The sequence below is a fragment of the Cheilinus undulatus genome, linkage group 1 (genome assembly GCF_018320785.1).
Source record: "Cheilinus undulatus linkage group 1, ASM1832078v1, whole genome shotgun sequence".
Lineage (NCBI taxonomy): Eukaryota > Metazoa > Chordata > Actinopteri > Labriformes > Labridae > Cheilinus > Cheilinus undulatus.
In genome coordinates this window covers 47,753,979-47,776,964 of record NC_054865.1, presented here as the reverse complement: position 1 = coordinate 47,776,964, position 22,986 = coordinate 47,753,979, and the positions used below count along the sequence as shown (strand labels likewise).

Below are 22,986 nucleotides of genomic sequence, written 5' to 3'. Positions count from 1 at the left end.
GGCCTCGTTCTTTCAACTTTATGCTGACGGCAGATAATAGCAGGGGTGAAAAATGGTGGTGGGATGAAGAGTGAAAAAATAACTTCTAAGATGTGCACCACCCTGTCTTCCCTGCACACCCAGTTTTAACAGACAAGGTAAAAGCATTTCTTCATGATTTATCTCATCAAAAACAACTTTAATTTATTGATCTGACATTGTTTTGATTTGCAATAATATTATAAGGCCTACAGATGTTTAACAAACCACATTTAAGCCATCCTCACACAGAGAACATTTAAACAAACAGGCTTGTTAGAGTAAAGCCAGCCCACTCATTGTCTCTGGACTTATTCCTGTCTCTTTCCCTGCCCTCATCAGCCTCCAATCATGTCCTCTTCTGTGTGAACAAGCGTGCTCGCCTCATTTACCGAGCAGGGAGTAAATATTTAAGAAGGAGGCGGAGGAGAGCACAGAGGGAGCATTGGTCTGGAGGAGAATGAAGAAAGAGAAGAGGAGGATTATGTTAATGTGTCCAAACAACCCGGGTCATATCCTGAGACCGACAGAGGGTAAAAAGGAAAGGCAACGAGACAAGAAGAAAGGGACAGGATGACGGGCAAACTAAGAGAAGGAACAAACTCCACCACATAGTGAGACAAAAATGAGAAAGTCTTGTGTAAAAAGGAAGGAGAGCTGGGTTTGGAGGTTTCCTGCAGTCAGAGGGCAGAGAGGAGGAGGATGCAGAGGAAGAGGGGTATGGAGAGAGGCGAGGATGAAGGGATAGAAGGAGAAATTGACACACAGGGAAGGAAGGGATGGGGTCCTAATCTTCACCGCTCCAACATTCGGATCGGCTGAGCCCCTGCAGTCAGAGCTTCTCTCTGATTGGCTCAAGCTCCAAAGAGTGGTGGATTATAGCACAGAGGGGGTATTTCTTATTTTTGGTGGTTTATGTGTGACGAGGGAGAGTTTGGATGAATGACCTTGTGAGAACTAGTTTGAGTTAAAGACATTTGGAGAAAGGACACTGAACATTTCTAACTTAATCAGAGGACTAGTTCAGGTTCAGACTCAGGTAATGGGTCAAGATTAATTCAACACTATGAATCTGTGGACATTTTTCGACCATAAAAGCTCCTTAACTAAGTAAACTGACTACAACTCAAAGACTGGTCTCAGTAGTTTTGCTAATTTTGAGCTACTTTACTGAGAAGCTCAAGTTTTACCTCAATAAATCTCCCTACAAAAGACCCGAGTCACTGTACATCTAAAGTGAGTTAGGAAAAATCAAAATAAAAACATTCTGTACAATTGAACTGAGTCACTCCCCTTAAATGTCAAACCGGACTTTTACTTTGAAAAGCAAAAAGAGGAAGTGTACTGTTTATCTTCCCAGTGTCATATTCTACAAATGTGGAAGCAGAACGCTCCAGTGACTCCAGTGAGAACAACTTTATCATACTGGCATGTTTTGGCTCAGTATTTAGTTGGAGCTCCTTTTACACAGCCTTCAGCTCGTCTGTATTGTTGAGTCCAGTGTCTCTCATCATCCTCTTTTCCACAGAGACTCTCCACAGGGTTCAGGTCAGACCAGTTGGCTGGCCAATCAAACACAGTAAAGTTATGGTCAGTAAACCCTTTCTGGTAGTTTTGGCCTCACTGTGAGCAGGTGACAAGTCCTGCTGGAAGAGGTAATCAGTATCTCCATAACACTTCTCAGCAGATGGAAGCATGAAGGTCTCTAAAAGTCCAGCGGTGACTCTGGACTTGATAAAGCACAGTGGACCAACAGGAGCAGATAACACAGCACCTTAAACCATCACTGACTGTACCAACCTTGGATTTTGTACCTCTCTGATCTTCCTCCAGACTCCTTAGCCCAGGTGAGATGCTCATAATGTTGTCTGTGGTTCAAAAGGGGCTCGACACTATGAACATGACAATTGTAGTCCATTTCCTGGACCTGCCTGTGAGTGGTGGCTCTGATCCACTGACTACAGCTCCAGTCCACTCCTTGTGAAGTTCCCTTAAGTTCTTGAATCTGCTTTGTTTGACAGTCCTCTGAAGTCAACTTTCCATGAATCTGCTTTCATACAGCCTCTGAGGACAGCCTGCCCCTTCAGCAGTGACCTTCTGTGGCTCACCCTCATTTTGGAGGATGTCAATGATTGTCTTCTGGACAATTGTCAAGTCAGCAGTCTTCCCCATGACTGTGATTGTGTGTAGGTTGTGTGATAGTTGATTTTAGATTTTTGCGAGCCGTAAGCTGTAACCATCAAGATTAAAACAAACAAAAAAAAACTCTTGAAATATTTCAGTTTGTATGAGACGAATCTAGAAAATATGAAGTTTCAGTGTTTAATTAAATCACAGCAAAAATGACATTTTTCATTGTATTTTATTTTTTAGATACACTAGTACCTATCTGCTGAGATGTGTGCATCTTGTCTTTTTCTCAAGATTCTTGGTACATAGGAGACATGCGGTGGCTCTTGCATGCAGTCTAATAGCCCTGATTTGTAACATGCATGCTGAAATTAAAATCAAGCCATAGCTCAGCTATGACGCTGCAGTCACACACTAATTGATCACACTCCCCACCTCCTGGTGGGCAAGAACCTGCTTTAAACTTTACAGCAGGTTGCTGTAAAGTGCTGTGAGCTGCAAACGCCACAGCCAGCTGGAGGTCGTGTGCCATGCAGCCAAAACTTGCCAGACGACCGTCTGTCTTCTTGTAGCTTTGTCTCTCACAACAACATGCACTTCAGATCTGTCTGTGTTCCATGTTTGACACATATCAGCTACTGTCACCTGTGCAAGTCACATTATTTGCAGATGATAGATGACTGTTAACAGGAAGACATGGCTGATGCCATGCATTGGTGCATCATTAATTCTTACATCTGGTGAAACAATAAGACATTTTTTGGCTTGTAGCAGTGATCTGGTTTGCTTCTAAGCTGTTTTTTTTCCCACAAAACACTGCAACTGCTGTGATGTATTCATAATGTCCACTCCAATATGGTCCATTTATTGAATAGAAATAGAGAGTGATTCCATGGGGCATTTAAACACCGTCTTAAGATAATAAAAATGACAAAAAGGATATATTTGTATCTTGGAATAAAGTGACCTCCACCGGTCTCAGACATTTAAAAAAAAAAGTCAGCATGGGTGAGAATTCATGATCCGCAGTTCAAATGGATTCCTCTCATAAATATGGTAAATATACACCCACCAGGAGGCCCTGCTATTCCTGACAGATAGTCTGAAATGCATCCAGTGGAGGGTCTCCACACAAGTGTGAGTGTGCGTGTACCTGTGAGTGTTTGCTTGAGTTCAGAGTATACACCCAAACCTCACAGAGCCATGTGAGCCGACGGCAGAGGAAACCAAACATCATGCAGCGCCTTCAATCACGCACAACAGAGATTTTCCCCTTCCATTTCATCTCACACACACATACACAAAAACAGACACACACAACTGCATCTATCTCCTCTGCAGACCCGTCTCTAACTCTGGCCAAGAGCATTTACTCTTTCACAACCTCTGCCGCTTTCAACTCAGCAGGACTCCAGCAGTGCGCCCCTGCATCTGTAACTGTATGCGTGTCATGTCCTGCTTACTTCAATGTTAGTGAAACGCAGAGAGAGAAATAACTCCAAGGATTACCCAGAACGGTGAGGGAGGAGGAGAAGGATGGTGAAAGAGCTGGAGATGAAGAAGTCTTCTAAGGTTGTCTGCTGTGTTGTTATGTACCGTGCTTCAGTGTGATCATAAATTTTATTGCCTTGAACTTGGAGGAGGCATCAGGAAATTGGGAGCAAGATAAGATACGAGGGAAGACAAAAACATAAGTCAGACTCAATTAAGAGCGCTGGCTTTGTCTGCTTGTAGGGCAGAGTTCAGTGGGCCAGGCTCAGAGGAAAATACTCTCTTGATGCATTGTGGGTAAACCAGTTGACAGAACAACATCTTAGTTTGGTGTTTGTTTTATTCCAGAACCTTTTAGCATCGAAGAAAAAAACCATAACACTCTGAGACAAACTGCACTCGTATGTTTCTGCGCATGCATTAGTAAAGAGGTTTCCACAGCAGCAGTGGCTGTTGGCAGATCATTAAAACACTTAAAGCTCCAAACTCTGTTAGGGTCACGTCACTGTAAACTTTAATCTGATTATTTAACCACAGAAAGGATTCCCCGGTTGCAATGGAAGACGTACCGATGTTAAAAGTTCAGCTGTTCTCAGTTCTGTAGGGATGAATTATTCTTTGTGGTGTGCTGATTAACAGATGAACAACTTGTGATAAAATGGAAAGCTTAAGAGCAGCTACCAAATGAAACACGTCGTTTGTTTGTTTTCTCAACTGTTGCTTCAGAGATGTAGAAGACTGTTAAAGAAGCTTTGTTTATTTTCATGAATAATTAAAACCTGGCGTCATACGAACCAAGTTTAGATGTTTTCAGAACCAGAAAAATGATAAATCTTGAGCTTATTGGTATCGCTATCATGTCTCACGGACATTATATCTCAAGTCAAGTCATTAAAATCAAATCACTGGAGTTTTTCTTGCTGTGTTACTAAGTGTTTGAATTTACAAATTCAAAGAAAAGTTGGGACATTGTTTGATATGTGAATCGTTCATGCAGAACACGGTAGTCATATGCCCAGCTGTTGATCAGCTGACGGTCAGCTGATCCCAATTATCGCCTCCCAGCTCCCACAGCCAATCACAGCTCTTTCTCTCAACACAGCACTGACATACTTCTCACTAATCCCTGCTTGCATTAATGCTGATGCACCACTCTGCTGCTGCTGGCAAAGCTTAACCTCCTCCACCCCAGCCTCCTCCTTTATAGCATAAAGCTTGTTGCACCCATATATTCAGATTCATGCTACTATGGATTAACTGCTTTTGAACTAATTTTATTGTATTCAGTACACAATGTCATAAAAGTATATGGGGGTTTCAGGCCATGCGCTGCCTGGAGAGTCAAAGCATGCTGCTTGGCTAACCCAGGGAGCATTGTTTTAGCAGAGCCTTCTCCACCAAGTGAAGCCTTTTATCGATTTTACAATAAAATGGTTAAATGTATAACAAGAATGCATTTGCCAAATAGTCATTTTTACTAAATTGACCTTGAACACATCAAAATATAACAGTCTGCCCACTTGGTAAATGTACAAATTCTATTCTGCTGATTTTACCACAGATTCTAACATTTTATTATCATTAAGTTGTCCCGTAGCTTCTGAATCCGGATTGCATGATGATTCATGCCAGAGTCTTTTCTTCTTCAAGTCAACAGTTAAAGGTACAGCATTTTAGTTTTAATAGACGCACAATGCTGGTGTGTCTTGTGCTTTTTTACATCTGTAAAGAACTGATGTGTATTTGTGCTCCAAGGATAAGGTAAATAACTTTATATCTCAGAACCCATGAGACTTGATGACAGTATCTTTAAGCTAAAACTTCATTGATTCAAAAAATACAAAGCATGTTTTTATGTACTAGAGTTGTTAACTCCAAATCCTAACATGACAATTTTTCTGGGGCAGATACTGATCAGAAGTAAGGCATCTCACATCTCACATTACTATCCGAAATCCGTAATCTATTACAGAATGTCATGCTCTAAAGTCTTGCACCTTGCACTTCAAGTCAGATGCATTTGTTTCTCTATTCACTGCAATACCAAGATCCATGAGGAGCATTGACACAGTATCAATATCAATAAAAAAATTTAAATCCCTATCACTGTTGATGAAAATGCACACCCAGTTGTTGGATTGGGAAAGAAGAAACCTCAGAATAGCAACTTCTGAATATTGAAGACTTGAGGAAAACCTGGCCTGGATGAACTGAGGAAAACTCTCCTTGCAGCCAAAACCACCCTGTCTGTTCTGAGTGTTTGACAGAGACTCCTCTCAGTGTTTTTCATTTCCAAGGTCTGTTTGTTCTGAAATGAAGGACAGCTCTGCGGATAATTCTGCAACAAAAACTTTGCACTGGAGGCTCGCTTTGGGGTCAGTCTGGTGAAACTGTGGGTCCTGCAGTGATGAATCTGGAATTATGCACTTAACCTCTCAAAATATAGAAATTGGGTGATTTACTTAGAAAATCTTAGTTGTTTTTGGGTTTATTAATGGACCGATAGCAGTTTCAATAATAAATTATATATTATAAATTATAATTGCACCGAATGGAACTGCATACAATTTTGTTGTACTTGTGTACAATGACAATAAAGGATTCTGATTCTGATGGTATGATAATCCAAGGGCAGCCAGTGTATAGCCTTAGCTTCATCTACTGCATCAAAATAATTAGATGGTCTGACTGTGCCTGTAGATTTAGTGGTTAAAATACAGCACAAACTGAATGAGAAAGCATTGCTTACAAAATCCTTATTACCTGGCATAAATGTAAACTTTTACCATACTTTTTGGAATCTTCGTAGTGTGATAATGGGAAAGAGATTTACTGCACAGCTGTAGAGTACATCCAAAGAAGAGAAAACAAATGTGACAAAAGGAAATGGTTTTGAACATGGTCTTTTCAGAGGCTACAAAAAACCCTACTATTATTCTTACACATCTTTAGATAGAGGAGCTTTGGCGAGTTATGAAGAGGGTTAGATAAAAGTGACAGCCACAACATGAAGCATGCATCTTCCTTTTCATTCTATTCCCTGTCCTTCTCCCTCATTCATCCTCCTTCCACTTCAGTTTGCCTCCTCTGACAGCGCAGCCTTCAGCACACTTGCACCATTTCCATAGGAACCAACTTCACAAAGGCAGAGAGTAACCTTCCCTCTCCTTATGAGGGTTTATGGATGTAAGCTAGCAGCCAAGAACGTAAACATGTAGTGTATTCCTCTAATTGAGGAGCTCTTCATGCCCCTCACAGCTTGTACGTTTGGCTTAGAATCAAACATAATAAAGTCTGTAACTGTGAGCGTGTGCAGTCTGTAGCCATGAACTCACAGCTGTATCAATGAAAAAGGGAAGTGTGAATTTAAGGAAAGATTTATGCCTTTATGAAGTTTCATCAGGGCTACTTAATGTCCTGTGCTTGAGATGTGAGACGTTGTACTGTGCTCTTCTTTAAAGACTGAAGTAAGTTTCTGTGATGGAAATGCTTTGATTTTTCCACATTACCAGAAATGAGTAGCATCAATATGTGGCAGCTACGGGGAGGAGAAACTAAGCCTGGGGGTGAACTCTTGTGTACTCGCTGATCTCCAACCCCCCTGATGTCATCTGGATAATAGAGCAGAATGAGATGCATGTACACCCGCAGCCAAAAGGAGTGTAATTCACAGTTTTAACGGGCTTTCTGTACAGCTGTTTTCAGATCAGCTTAACTCAGTGAGGAGAAATGCTGAAAGTTTGTTGGTGCCAAAGATTTTCAGACTGTTTGCACTTTTGTGGGTCCATTATACTGGTGATGAAGGATTCTAACATGTCTTCACAGTCATGTTGAATCACATAGATAGGTCCAGTCTATTTATCTTATTTATTGTTGATCTGCTTGCTTTGTGTGACACTATCAGCCTATATCCTTGCTGTCTCAGTCTTCAGTCAACAAATATGTTTTTATGAAGTCTCTTTAGCGTCTCTTAAAGACGAGTGTTTAAATGCTTGTGGCTGTTACAGACAGAGAGCAGAGGAGAGAGACAGCTTTGTCTCCTGGTCCCTAAAAGTCAGAGATGTGTGATAAAATGAACTTAGATTCTGAAGAAACAGAATATATATAGACGATCTGCCAAAGCACAGATATCATCATATCACATGTTCTACCTTAGTAGCTCTATGCTCCCTCACCCCTCCTCTTCTCCCAATAGAGCGGTGATTCAGTGGCTGAAAATGAAAGTGAAACTAAACATTTAGTCCTTAAAAATAGCATAAAAAAGCTTTAACCACCCCTTATGGAACTACGACATGGATAACTAAACCATCAGTTTGCCAAAAAATATTCATGTGCACAATCTGCACAAAGTTTTCAAACTTTTTTGACTCCGCTGGGAGTCAAACAGAGAACAGATGTAATACACAGTCACCATAGGTGAGTAGCAAAAGCAGATCTGATCCTGTTGTTATAATAATTACAGTCAAAAACGCAAAAATATTTGAGACTAGTTTTAGTCTATAAAAAGTCCTCACATTCTAGTCTTTACTTTTAGTCCAAGCATTTATTCTTTTGCCTAAAACTGGTACCAAATCATGGTAGTGTGTTCTGTGCACTCTGTCAAACCTGGGGTATCAAATATCACGGGTTTTGAATGTCTAACGAAAACTAAATTACATTTTAGTCTAGAGTTAGTCATCTCGATGAAAACTAAATTTACTTTTTGTAAGTTTTAGTCATCAAAGATCTATTTTTGTTAGTCTTAGTCTAGTTTTTATCATGGCAAAAAAACAGGCTGTTGACGAACATTTTTAATCATATTTTTAGTCGACGAAATTAACGCTGTTCTACAACTCGCCCCAACCCCATTAACTCAAGCGAAAACACCTTTCTGTCATTAAAAGCTCCCAGTGTGGCTCCTTGCTCTTTAATTCATGAAGAAATGTGGTGAAATTCTGATGAAACTGACGCTACATCTGTGCTAATTGCTGCACACTAGCGAAAGCCATTGCTATCAGCTTACAGTACAACTAAACCCCACCCACAGCTACTGCCTCATTCTCCTCAAATGTGAATAGTGGGGCACAAATGGTGTAGATTTGAGCCTTTCAAGATGAAGACAGACTGGTAAATCCATCTGCTCTGCAGGGTTAGGGATCTCACTCAATATATGCATAAGTTTTGTGATGATAACTGCAGCAGACAGGTCCATTTAGAGTTGTAAAGTACTAACTTTCCAAGATTTCCATTCATTCCTAACCGCTGTTCTTTATTTCCTATCCGACATTCTGATGTCATCTTGATTACGGGACAGCAAGCAACCTATATCAGGGGTCTCAAAGTCCAGATTTGCTCCAATGAGATGTACTGGACTATTTTTTAGCAACATCAATATAACCAAAGACTGACATATCAGCTGCTGGAATATTTATAGATATAAACTATCCAATATTAGATGCACATACTATTTAATGAGTGCTGCATTCTACCCTTGTATCATATGGCAATTTTTGTTAATTCAGATTTTAATGTTTCTGTTATCTACTGATGATGAATTTATAAGACTGGACTGTTAATGGATGTAAAACAACAACCTATTGACCACAATATCTGATATGACACCATCTAGCCTTTTATCATATGAGGTAGCAGGCTGAAGTCAAAGTGTCCTCAATGCTTCAGGGAAAAATGACGTTAAAGCCGCATTCAGCAAGTCACAGACAGTGCTACACCCAGGAAGTTAATGTTAGCAACAAACAATCATGCTAGCATAAAACAAAAATAAACTGTTTTTCTGACAGTCAAATAAAATGTCAACAATAGAACTAAGGAATAAAGAATTGCATAGCATGTTTTAAATAACTAGATCCACTGTCGCCGCCTCCCTCCTCTACTTCCACAGTGTGGTCCGTATAAACAGACGGATTTTGCATGTGGGGTAAAGAGGAGAGCTGCCGGCTGTAAAGACCATTTCCTCCTCACCTTCAACCACCATCAACTCCCTTTGAGTGAGATAGAGTTCCAGCACTGACATTCACAACAGCCCATATTTCACCCTCTCCTCAAACACACATGGCCGTACAAAGAGAAGCCGAGCATGCTCCTCTCCTCTCCCTCTCTGGTCTCAGAGCAGCTATGAAACTTTATACGGGGGAACACAAGCACAGGACACGAGAGCATGCACTTACTAACTCACAGAACAGCCACATCTGCACTAAACTGTTTCCAACACATTCCCACATCCTAATTGGACTAGAAGTTTACTGATTGCTTCATGGACACAGTCAGCCACTGTGCCTCTGCTACCATTCTCCTGAGTTTCACACACAAACACAGTTGTTCAGAACAACTCTGCCTTATCTTGGAAAATGCTTAAATTGGTGTAAATTCGTTACAGTTCAAACAAAGTCGGGATGCCACAGACAACTCTGCAAAGATTTGTCTGAAAGGAGGTATTGTGGGTTTATCTGCGCGTTCATTGTGATGCTGCATTCTCATGGTCACACAGGCAGTTCCTGCTGAATTGTAGAAATTGCTCTCTCTCCACGCCACCATGGCATTGAAACCTCCATAAATTCAATTCCTCGCTGCGTTTAGAAAGCCGTCCTCTAAAGCCATAAAATTTCACTCCTCTGTTTTTACGATCAGGCTCGCTTAATTCAATCAGTGTAATAGAAACCGAGTCACGTGGGTTTCATCTCCCCTCTGGAGCACAAACATGACGCCCACTATGAGATTTGTATTGATGGATTCCAAGCCTTCATGTAGCAAGAGAAACAGAAAACACATTATACAGGCATAGCAAGAAACTGTCATTATACTGTATCTATTTAAATCTGACAGCTTGAGGCACATTTTAATCAAAAGAAGCATCAGTGTCTACTAAAGTATAAGAGTTAGCACCTTGCTTCTCTTATCATAATCTATCACCATATTTGCATCTAAAACCCCTCATCCAGTGGCTTTAGAGCCCCAAAAATAACCAGTTTATTCCCACTACAATACATATTTTTTGACAGATTCGACTTTTAACATGTTTTGCACAAGCTTTCAGTAATTATAGGTATGATTGCATGTGAGTGAAATGGATGTGAATGTTAGATATGTTAATTGAGCTTTTAAACAAAGACAACCTTTTGTCACAGTGTACTGGACAACATAGTTTTCTTGAATCATGAGTCTTGAAGTTCATCCAGTATCAATGAATGGTCAAACCATCGTATAGAGGTTATTACATTAAGTCACTCTTAAACCAAGATACATTATACGTTGTATGTATCAAAACAATGTAGACCACAAGCCCTGTGATTGGTCCGCTGGGTAGCATCAAGTGACAGCCAAGCTCCAATGTCTAAAGGCTTCTTGTGTCACATAGAATGATATAAATTAATGCAATTCATTAAATCTACTCCAACATAATGGAAGTGCTTCTGGTCCTTAATCGTTGCATTTCTCATAAGTGGCATCACCTCAACTCAGCTCGACTCACCTTGGTTTTGGTACAAGGCTCTTCATTGTCCATTAGAGTACATATCTGACAGTGCCTTTTCAGCATAGGCAAGGCTGTCGCAGCGCTGCTGCATGAAACTGTGGTGACATCCAACACAACAATAGAGAACACTGAGGCAATAGTAACTGTGGATCTCAGTCTGAGGATTTTTGCCACAGCAAGGAAACAAGTTGTGTTACTACAAACAGCTGCAAGCAGGAAGACTAAACACTGAAGTGGAGGAAGTTAAATGGAAGTTCACTGCTGATAATAAGAGGGGTTTGATTCCTGTGTCCCTTCTCACACTTCTATGAAAATCACTGATAACTCAGTGGCTGACAGAGTCTAAAAATCCCAATTTAGTATCATCTCAGCTCACTCTGAACTAGGGCTGAACGATTTGTGAAAATAATCTAATAGCTTTATCTGGCCAAACCAATCCTGAGAATAGTTTAAAATTCACACTTTGAAAAACAAAGCCAGTTTTTCTACTGTTGGACTAAATAAGGGATTAATCAAGACAGGATAAACACTGAAGAGTGACAGCTGTATGTTTCAATGGATAGCCACGACAATGGCATGAATGTCTGCGATTATGTGCTCTGTGATTAAAAAATTAAGTGGGCAGAGTCAAAGAGGAGCAGGGGATCGATCAGACAGTACTAATGGATTAGAAAGGTCCAGCTAAGATGCTCTAATATCTGTCAGCTGCCTCCGTGTGTCTCCTTAAATAAGTGACGTACCGCAGATCGATACGCGGCGATCAGACTCGCTGAACATTCAACTGGCCGCAGATCAATACCACTTAGCATCCCGTCTCCTGACCTCCAACTAGCATAATGTGACAGAGGAAGACTGATGGGGAAAGAATATCAACAAACACACATACACCTTTCAAAGAGGCTCGGTATGTGTCAAACAAAAGGGCAGCATCTGCCTCTGTACTCTGTGAGTGAGCAGAAAGAAGAAAAAAAAAAGACAACCCTCGCATCGACATTTCGCGTCAATACACAGAAGTGCAAAGAGGAGTGCTGAAGATCTCCTCCACTTGACAAACTGACATGCTCTGCAGGAAAATACTCCTGTCTCACTCTGCTGCCAAGACTTCCCTCCAGCCAAACGCCGTTGGTTGCCAAAAGTCACTCAAGCATTTTTCTGCACGGGGCATGCACCACGCGGAGCGCCTCGTTCTGCTCCTGCTTCAGAAATACAACCCCGCCTGGACCAGTGACCCATTCACTGTTTCACTGGGTGATGATGGGATCCATATGGGCCCAATTATATTTTTCCTTCTTGCTATTGCACACTGTTTGTGCAGGAAAACTCTGGCTGTGCACGCTTGTACGATTCTTGTAAAACCCAGAAGTCATGCTCTTACACAAATTTGCATCAGAGAGCTGCCAAACACAGCCAGAGACGTGTTTAAAACAGCTTGATGTTTTAGGCATGGCTCAGAGGGACCATGAGAACAGTCAGAGCACAATCTCGCATTTACAAAAGCTCTTGTTCAGGATGTGCCAGCTCTAAGTTGATTTAAAAAATGACATTAAGTCTTTAAACCAAAATCAAATCAGTAAGAGACAGAACAATATCCAACTCAAAGTTATGAAATAAAACTGTTACAAACATCTGAGGCTGGTTTGTGACTCACCCACATTTTTGGAGTTGCACAAAAACCTCAAGTAGTGAAAGAAAACTCCCAAACAGATTTGGGAGCTTTTTTAGTCATTGTTTAATCAGATTGTTTTCCTAACATTTAAGCCTATTACACTTGGACACAGATCTTGTAGAGCTGCCTGTGTTTGTAGTAGATCACCTTTTGTGTTAAAGGAATCTGGCTTAAACTACCAAAGATCTCTCCAAATGTAACAAAAAAGTCCTGTTGAAATTCTGTTTATACTAATCAAGGAAAGTTAAAACAAAAGTAGGAACCTGTAATTAAAACATGGTAGCCCCAACATCTTCTCCTTTACACAGCTACAATAAATGTTTGGAATCAGACACAGTAGACCTTAATGCATTTCTAAGGTTGTCTTAATATCATTCAGACACATCTATCAAACTTTTATTTGCCAGACTATTATGGAAGCGATCATTTTGTCTGTACATTTTGTCCAAATGTTAAATGCCATATATCATGGGGCAGTGTTGAGCAATGTCGTGAAGTGAATAAGCAGCAGCTAAACAATACAACAAATAATTCTTTGAAAAATGTTCAACTTTACTAGAACTTTCTGAGATAATAATGCTGAACATTGTGGGAGTTGTTGGAAATAGCAAACATACATTTATAGTTCTTATAGTGCCTATAAGAAGTGTTCACCTCCTTGGATGTTTAACCATTTCATTGATTTCATGAATCAATCATGGTCAATTTAATTTGGCTCTGTTGACAAAAGAAACCCCTCTTTTATGTCAAAGTGAAAATAAATTTGTACAAGTAATGTCAACTAGATGAAAATATGTGATTTATAATAAGTGACTGCATAAATATTCAACCCCTTAAGTCAGTATTTAGTAGAGTCATCTTTGGCTGCAATCACAGCACTGAGCCTGTGTGGCCTGTGTGTGTAGCCCTTTTCAAATCCAGCCACAAAATCTCTATTGGATAGAGGTCTGGGCTTTCACTTGTCCACTCTTGTCCTCTTTAAACCATTTCTGTGTAGCTTTGCTGTATGCTTCAGGTCATTGTCTAACTGGAAAATGAACCTTCCCCCAAGCCGTAGTTCTCTTGCAGACTGAATGAGATTGTCCTCAAAGATTTTCCTATATTTTGTTGCATTCATTTTACCCTCCACCTTTACAAGCCTTGCAGGGCCGGCTGTCGAGGATCATCCCCACAGCATGATGCTGCCATAACCGTGCTTCACAATGGGGATGGAATGTTTAATGTTTATGTTTAGGCATCCATCAAACAAAGCATCTTGTCTGATGGCCAAAAAGCACCATTTTGGTCTCATCAGACTAAATAACTTTCTCCCACTTGACCATGGAGTCTCCCACATGCCTTTTGGCAACTCTAGTCCAAATTTAATCTAAATTTCTTCAATGGTCTTTTTCTCATTGCCCCTCTCCCATGAAGTTTGATTCATGAAGAACCTGGGCAACAGTTGTAGTATGCAGTCTCCCCCATCTCTGCTGCTGAAGCTTGAGCCTCTCTCACTAGTCTCTTTCTTGCACAGTCACTCAGTTTGTGAAGATGGCCTGGTCCAGGCAGATTTACACATGTGACATATTTCTTCCATTTCTTGATGATGGATTTAACTGAACTCAGGAAAATGATTTTGTAGCCATCCCTGACTTAGACTGTTCAATACTCTTTTCTCCGAGTTGCTTGTAGTGTTCTTTTGTTTTCATGGTGTAATGGTAGTCAGGAATACTGGTTAACCATTGACTGGACTACCAGACACACATTCACTGGGTCAGTCAGTTTAAAGGCGTGAATATGTATGCAATCACTTAATTTACATTATATAATATTATTTATTTGACATAATTTTTAGAAATCTGTTTCCCCTTTAACTTTAAAGAGTTTTTTCTTTTGCCAGAAAAGCCAAACTATATTGACCTTGATTGATTTATAAAATCAATAAAAAAAGTAAAACATCCAAGGAGGTGAATACTTTTTATAGGCATTGCAGCCATTCTACAGCTACAATCAGTGGCGAGCAGCTGTGTTATAATTTTAACATAATTTCTGGCAGGCATTGAAGGTCAAAATAAAATAAAAACATAGTTGTCCTTAAAACTGACTAATTAAGGTGCTGACTAGTGAGGGTGAAAAAGTTTAAGCATTTAGACAAAAAAACATGCACATCCCTTAACAGAAGGCCTACCAAAGCTTTAGCCTCTACCCATTCCAAAAACACATCTATCAAACTAAGATTGACAATATCCATTAAGAATCACATCATAAATGGTAAAATATTAATGAAAAATATTAATATTTCTAAATCTAAATGATACAATTCAACCAACAGTCTCCGTATAAATGAATGGAAATGCTATTAATCATCTTAAATCTGTGAAGTTGTAACCAGTATCTCTTTTGGACACAAGTTAATTTGATGTATGATAAAAATGCATTAACAGGAAACTACTGGAGTATATCTTAGTCTTCTCTTCATTGCTAAGAGCTCAGTTATGTACATTTGCCAAACACTCATCAGATCTCACGGTCAGTCATGTGTTTCGTTTACATTTGGCAACGTCCATACGGAAAGGATGGAGGTCGGAATTTGGAAATTTCAACTGGGAAATTAGAAACCTCAAACTCTCACTTGAACCCGACAGAGGAGTGAGAGACATGAATGAAGCAATCAGGCCCTTTGAGAGTCTACATCAGAAGTCAATCAGTACACTGAACTAGATCACAATAACAAAATCTAACTGCAATGTGATTTTATTTCATCTGTTTAGTTTATAATTAAGCATTTGCCCCATCTGCTTTGGTTTCCTCTTATATCAGTGTTCGCTCATGTGATGGAACAAATCCAAAGACAGACGGACAGTAAGACAGAATGAAAGATATAAGAAAGGGGGATTTTAAACTTACTGCATCCGTCCTCGTCACTGTGGTCACCGCAGTCGTTGTCTCCATCACACTGCCACTGTGCCGGGATGCAGGTACATTCCCCAAAAGCACTGACCGCACACGTGAAGTGGTTCTTCCCACATGAACACTCAGCGCTGCCCTGGACTCCTGCACAGATAAAGGAAGAGAGGGTTAGAGATACTCAGACATATTTTTATATTGGAAGTTACTGAATATAAATCACACAGAATTATCTATTTCTTCATCCCATCATTCACACACAGCAAACTTAAAGTTGTAGCCTTATATGCCCATCACAGCCAGATAGGGAGGAGTTTACTGTAACACACATGACAGCACTGTGCTTTTGTGGTTTCCTAACCATAAGAATTCTTGCTTTCTTGTTTTAAAATGATACAATCACCCTCCCACTGCCTACTCACTCTCTGTATGTGTGACTTCAGGAAAAACTTTAGGAAAGCATGACCATGTGTTGAGAAAAAATCCCTTTGGTGTAATTAAAGTCAGTTTTGTGAAATAATGGGGGATTATCGGAACTATGAGCTGAAGAGTTCGTGAGCTCAAATTATTCTCTTACAGACAAACTAAAATCCATCCCACGTTTGCTCTCTTCAAGTCTGTTGCTATTACACCCTTCCTGGTCATATTTCACCACTTAAATTATCTCAGTTCTGAAAATGCCAAGCTAAGACCAGTCAATAGAGACGTTCAGTTTCAGGGCCTCCTGCCAAAACGTAGTGCCTTAAAGCATTCAAACATCCCAGAGAGGACTAGCTTAACCAAAGTGAGGATATAAGTAGCATTATCTTATGATTGCAAGTCAGTGTACCGTCACAATAATTTTAAGGTAAAATAGTTGTACAATGTTGCATTAAAGTGGTTGTCTTTTTGATTTATGCTGCAGCTAAATCCTCCTGTAAGGGACTCAATGCAGATTAAAACTAACAAGGTTCAAGTGTTTTGAGTCATTTCCAAGATTTTGAAGTTTGTCTTAAGTTTTAATGTAGTTTACTGAGATGAATGGCTGTTCCCCAGCAGGAGAATATCAAGGCTTTAGGAGCATCATCTGACAATGACAGTGGTGTTATGATGTGTTTGAAGTAAACAATGCCAATAAACATGCAGTAAGCAAGCAGGTCAGACTTTTAATATTATATGTGTAAGCACGTAAAACCTGTCTTATAATGAATTTCCACTGTCTTTTAAAGCTATGATTCTGGCAGCAAAAAGTAGTACACGACTATTGTACTCAAGTAAAAGTATGGTTACTCTGGTTAAAATTTAATTCCATTTAAGAACTGGTCTATAAATCTACTCACGTAAAAGTAAAAAGTATTCAGTCTACTTTAAGACTAGTGTGTAAACCATGGCACACTACTTCACTATAGTATGTTCAAACTGTTTTCCTTGTTTCAGGATGCTGAAGTCACACACAGCCTTTTTTACAGCCCTCTGCCATGCAGATTGTCTGTCACTGCTCCAACGAGCTTTGTTCTGTAAACTACACTTTAATTTACTCCATACAGCCACATAGTGTGTCATCATGTACGACTCAGACTTCACACACCCTCTGCCCTGTGGTCATACTGCTGTGTTATTGTGTTAGTGATTAATATGGCTTCAACTGGACATGTTTTTGCCCTTCAAAGAGAGCAATAAACATGCCTGATCCTAAATTAATATCCTCTGTCAGAGCATTAAAATGTGTGTTGTACGTGTAAATGAGAGACAGGATTATGGCCGGGAGTACATAGCTGTAAAGCCTCAGGTCATTTTAACTTGTCAGAATGAGGAAGGTTAATTTGAATTTGTTTCCAGCAGAGATCATTTTTGATAACTAGTAAACTTTTAGGACGTGCATAAAGTTTCTGTCTGGGAAAAGGGTCCGTCAGATTACTTTTGTAGAAAAGCTATTTGTGTTCGTGTTGTCTGTTAATGCAAAGTGCTCTGAATATGTGTTGGGCCTGTACTCAAAAAATCAGACACTGTAATATAATGTCACACACTCTTTGCTGATGCATCTATCGGTACAGATTTTACAAAATGGATATGGCTGCAAATGTCATGATGGCAATTTTAATATACACAAATCCCATGGTGCAGCTAACAAACAAAAGCCAAGAGATGCTGGCAGTTGCTAAACTGCATGATGACGATGCCTCCTCACTCTAAAGCAAGTTGATACTGTGGTAACATGGATCACTGTGTTTATCTACTGCCAAAATTGGGTTTGAGCTTTGCAATAAATAAGGTAAAACACTTCAGCAACACCAGTTTCACTGGAAATTCACATATACCCTCAACTTCTAACAAGATTAGGAGATTATAAGCAACACTTTATTATTTACTTGTCAGGACTTCAGATAGCTGCATATGGAGTGTGTACACTGCCATTTAATCTTCTCTCATTTGTTCATTACAGAAACCATGGTTCTGTTTTATCCAGAAGTAAAGCAGAAAGTAATTCTTACAAATGCAAGTGGGCTTGTAGTAAAGTGAAAGCAGAATGTTATCTGAAAAACAACAAGAGATACAAGAGAGACAGCTATTTTAAGTTTAGAAAATAAACACTACTGTATTTGCACTCATTAATAGCTTAGCCAGTATAAACAGAATATTTTGATTTACTCTGTTCTCCTGGGGACACAAAATCCAAACCAAACCATGCTGATTCTATATTTCCATCACAATTTTGGCTGTGCTGAGCTACGCCCCGACTCCAAGCGCACTGTGGTGATGTCACATCAGTTCATCATCATTCAGGGACACCAAACTTTTAAATAGCTCTGGACAAAAGCATGGGCAGGCATGATGTGAGTGGACAGCTAAACCAAACAGTGCTTCTTCCTCTTTTGGTGCTGGGCTGCTGTGCCAGGTCAAACCAAGTAGAGGCGAGCCACTCAATGTAATTGGGGTGCTCTCTTTTTGGGTTTCCTCTACAATAAAGAACAGCTGCTGTAGTTAATTCTGAGTAGGACATTTGTATTAAGGCATGTTTATTATCCCAAATCAACATTTATCGTGATACGTATTGTATGATGGCCTTTGTATTGTGATACCTATCATATCATGAGACTACCGGAAAGTTCCAGCACCAATATATATTAGTGTGAGACTTCCCAGCCACCATATTTGCCATCACATCAAAGTAAATGTCAAATCTTGCACATTTGCTCTTCTCTTGCGTCTACATATGCGCACTGGCCCTTTAACATGGCCCATTCACTTGCATAAGCACTCACATAAACACAGTATCTCCAAAATATAAAGTTTAACACGCAAACACAACATGCCATACATTTACACGGTCCTGATTTATGACTAGAGCCCATTAAAAAAAAACAAAAAAACAAAACACAGAGTCACCACATTTTCAGACACATCACAGCAAATCACATCCAGGAGAGGAAATAAATAAAGCTCTCCCATTTAGCTCTTACTTTGAAGCCCATTAATGACCATCTGCGTGTGTGTCTATTTTTCTGAAACTGGCCTGCCGCAACAAACCCAGAGTTTCTTGGAACGGCACATGTGTGTGTGCATATGCATGGATGTGTGTTTTTGTGAGTGTGTGTGGTTCCTGGCCTCCTCACAAAGGCATCAGTCAACCCAGGAGGGCCTGGCAGAGAGAGCTCAGTAACCTTCAGATCCCTCCCACAGCACTAAATTAATGGCCTCTTTCTTTTCATTCCCCTCTCTTTCTCCTCATTCTTGTCTTTTCCACCATCCCTTCTTCACACACTTCCCTTCTTTTCTCCTCTTCCCTACTTTTTTTTCCTCTCCCCTCCCGCCGTTTCCAGAACTAGGGATGTTGTCATCCAAATTGTTCTGTCTGTAAAGTCGCCCCTCTTATTTCCTCACTATGTAGTTTCCGGCGGGATGTGTCATTCACCCTCACAGAGTCAGGTTCAGTGATCACACTGACAGGTACAGACGAAGGCCTTAAAAATCCCTGAACAAGTCAAACTCCTCCTTCATACAACAAACCGCCTACACTGCTGTGTACCTAGCTGTGCTGGATTTGTAACTTTGAGCACATGTGTGTTTTAGATATTTGTGTATGCGGGTTTGCACTGAGCTAAATTAGAGTCTGTGAGCTGGGGCACAAGTTGTGTCAACATGAAGCCACATCAGACGTCATGCGTTTGTCAAACATGCTTTAAAAAGCAGAAAGCCACGGACTTCGACCAGAGCGAAAGAAATTTACAGAGCTCAGTGGGAAACCATCATACAGTATATATGGAGCTGCACATGCATGCACTAGAGGAAGTTATGCTATGCCACACGCATGTAATAAGTACAAAAATGGCAGAAGAATTATCTGAACGACAACTTCTTGCTTCATGCACTATAAGTCTTTCTGGCAGGATAATTTGGGTCCCATCAAAGAAAGAAAAACCCACACTGGTCACTGAAATAACTTGAAACTGACAAAAATAATGTACAAAAAATTACTAAAAATTAACTAATGAAAATTAGACATTGCTTTTGGATTGTGGTTCAACAGAATCATTAAAAAACAAACTAATGAAACTGGCCTAGAAAAAAATGATGGTACTCTTAATATTTTGTTGCACAACCTTTTGAGGCAATCACTGCAATCAAGCAATGTCTGTCACTCTCAATGAGACTCCTGCACCAGCTGTTACAGGTTTGAAGGGTGTCTTCTCCAGACTGCATGTTTCAGCTTCTTCCACAGATGTTCAATAGGATTTGGATCAGGGCTCACAGAAGGCCACTTCAGGAGAGTCCAATGTTTTGTTCTGAGCCATTCTTAGCTGTGTCAGCTGAGGGTTTTGTCTCATTATCCTGCTGGGGTACCCATGGCCTGCAACTGAGACCAAGCTTTCGGTCACTGGGCAGCACATTTGGCTCCAGTATGCCTTAATAGTGTTGATATTTCATTGTACCCACAGATTGCAGACACCCTGTGCCAGATGCAGCAAAGCAGCCCCGGAAATAACAGAGACTCCTCCATGTTTCACAGTGGCTACAGTCGTCTTTTCTTTCAATGCTTTATTTTTGCATCTGTGAACATATAGCTGATGTGACTTGCCAAAAAGCTCCAGTTTTGTTTCTTACGCCCTAAGGACATTATCCCAGAAGCTTTGTGGCTTATCAATGTGCATTTGGCAAATTCTAGCCTCAGTCCTCTTTCATTAAGTCAAATTGGGCTCAAACAGCGGCGGATGGTGTGGTCTGACACTGATGTGCCTTGACCTTGGGGGTTCACCTCTAATCTCTTTGGAAGTTGTTCTGGGCCCTTTGGTTCCCACTCGTGCAACTGTTGTCACAGGAACATCAAGCTGCTTGTAGATGGTCTTAAAGCCTCTACCTTTAACATGCTTGTCTATAGCGTTCTTTCTTATCTCCTGGGGAAACTGTCTCCTTAGCTTTCTGTGGTCCATGTTCAGTGTGGTACACACCATGATCCCAAATAGCACAGTGACTTCTTTTAACCCTTTACAGGGGCAGACTAACTGATTACAAGTCTGAAGACACCTGTGATGCCAATCATAGAGCACACCTTAGTCTGGCATGTCCCCATGGTCACATTATTTTACATCTTCTCTAGGGGAACCATCGATTTTGTCCAGGCCAGTTTCATTAGTTTTTTTTTTTTTTTTATGATTCTGGTGAACCACAATTCCAAAGCAATGTCAAGCAATTTTGATCTTTTATTACTTTTGTCAGTTTCAAGTTATCTCAGAGACCATTGTGGGTTTTTCTTTCTTTAATGCAAGGGTACCAACAACCTCATCCACGTCTCAATTCTGTATACTGCTATATACTGCCATACTGTATGCTGTGCTGCACATTTAAATTTTAATTGCAGTCATGGTTTTTAATGTTGCCTGATCAAAGAAACATGACCGATGGTGATAACTGATGTTTATATAGTATGTGCTTTTCCCATAGAAAACTAAGTTATCTTGTAACCTGATAACTGTGTGAACATTTCAAGGTCAAGCAAGACACTCAAGTTTCAAGGAAGAAGAAAAACATTTCAGAGTTTTTAGAAGAAGAAGGAAGAAAACGAGAGCCTGTTCTTCAGTGGTGCAACAGAAAATATCCCTTTACTGATGCCAGTATTGTGTCAAATATGCAAATATGCAACGGATTGCAAAACTCACAAGACGGCAAGTTCAGAAGATGCTCTTCTATGAACCCTAAGCGTAATCAATCATCAAAAGTATTCTCATCTGCACAACTTGGATAAAGAAAGTGAAAGATCCAGATGTTAACTGATGGAGCAGATAATGACAAGTGAAAGAACAAAACGCACACATGAATAATCGAAGAAACAACAGCGATTGTGTTTAAGCTCACAGACGTAGAGCTCCTTCACACTGAGAGCTTTAACCTACTTAAGAAGTAAAGAGACAATCATCCCCACTCACTAGATTGTTATGTAAGACTGCAGACAAACACACTCACACATGCACACACCATGCAGCAGCAGCCAGCCAGGCATGGCCGCTCAGCTCTTTCATGAGCGCCAGCGTGACAATCCCGATGCATCACGCAGATAGCAGATCACATGCTGGGCTGTTCTGAAGACGCTGAGGGTTTCTTTGAGCTGGAATTGCAAGTTTAGCAACAAAGCATCTTTCAGTTGGTGTTTTTGAAGTGAGGCAGTGCCGCAGAATTACCTTAGCTGTTCATTTTCTTTTAAACGCCTGAAGAGCTGAGTTAGGTAAAAACTGAACACAGGCATGTCAGGGACAAAACTCTGCCTGAGAACAGAGTAACTATTCTCAACTTCTCTAATGCTATCATGCTGATTCTTGCTGAGTTTGACAATTAAAGTCTTTCAGAAGTTTGTGTATGATTTGTGTTGTTAATGTGTCCTGGGATCAGATTGACTCAGAGAACTGTTGGTAATAAGCTGTATAGGCCAACTAAAATAGGGCTATCTTTGACAGGAATTAACACTCCACACAGGCTAGGAGATAGCCCTTTAAGATGAGGGAGGAGGGCCAGAGTCAAGCTAAACACATGTCAACACAAATGTGTGTCACTTGGCAGCCAAGGTCAAGCTCAATGGTATCTCTTTGGTCTTGGCCTTTTCACCCCTGGTGATATGCCTGGGCAGTCTAGGACCCCCCGCCCTTGGGACATTCTTGGCAACCCTGCTACTTACCAAGCCCTCGGCCATGCTTACTTGCCACATCCACCCCTTACTCCGCCTTTGGACTGTTGATTTTTCTATGGATTATTTCCCCATGCCCCTGGAAATATGCCAGGACATCCAGAGTATGACCCGGGCTATGTCAATCCTCCTTCCTGCCCGATGATGCATTCTTGCAAGCTTACAAGCCAT

General features: G+C 40.4%; 1 protein-coding gene across 4 annotated transcripts in view; it reads right to left on the bottom strand.

The window, feature by feature from the left end:
* Window positions 1–22,986, bottom strand: part of lrp4 (low density lipoprotein receptor-related protein 4) — a 187,504-nt gene that overhangs the window by 87,089 nt on the left and 77,429 nt on the right. For all 4 annotated transcript variants that reach the window (XM_041785232.1, XM_041785242.1, XM_041785250.1 and 1 more), the window contains exon 2: window positions 15,663–15,809. In XM_041785232.1, coding sequence (XP_041641166.1) covers window positions 15,663–15,809 — 147 coding nt within the window. The remainder of the gene's footprint in view (window positions 1–15,662; window positions 15,810–22,986) is intronic.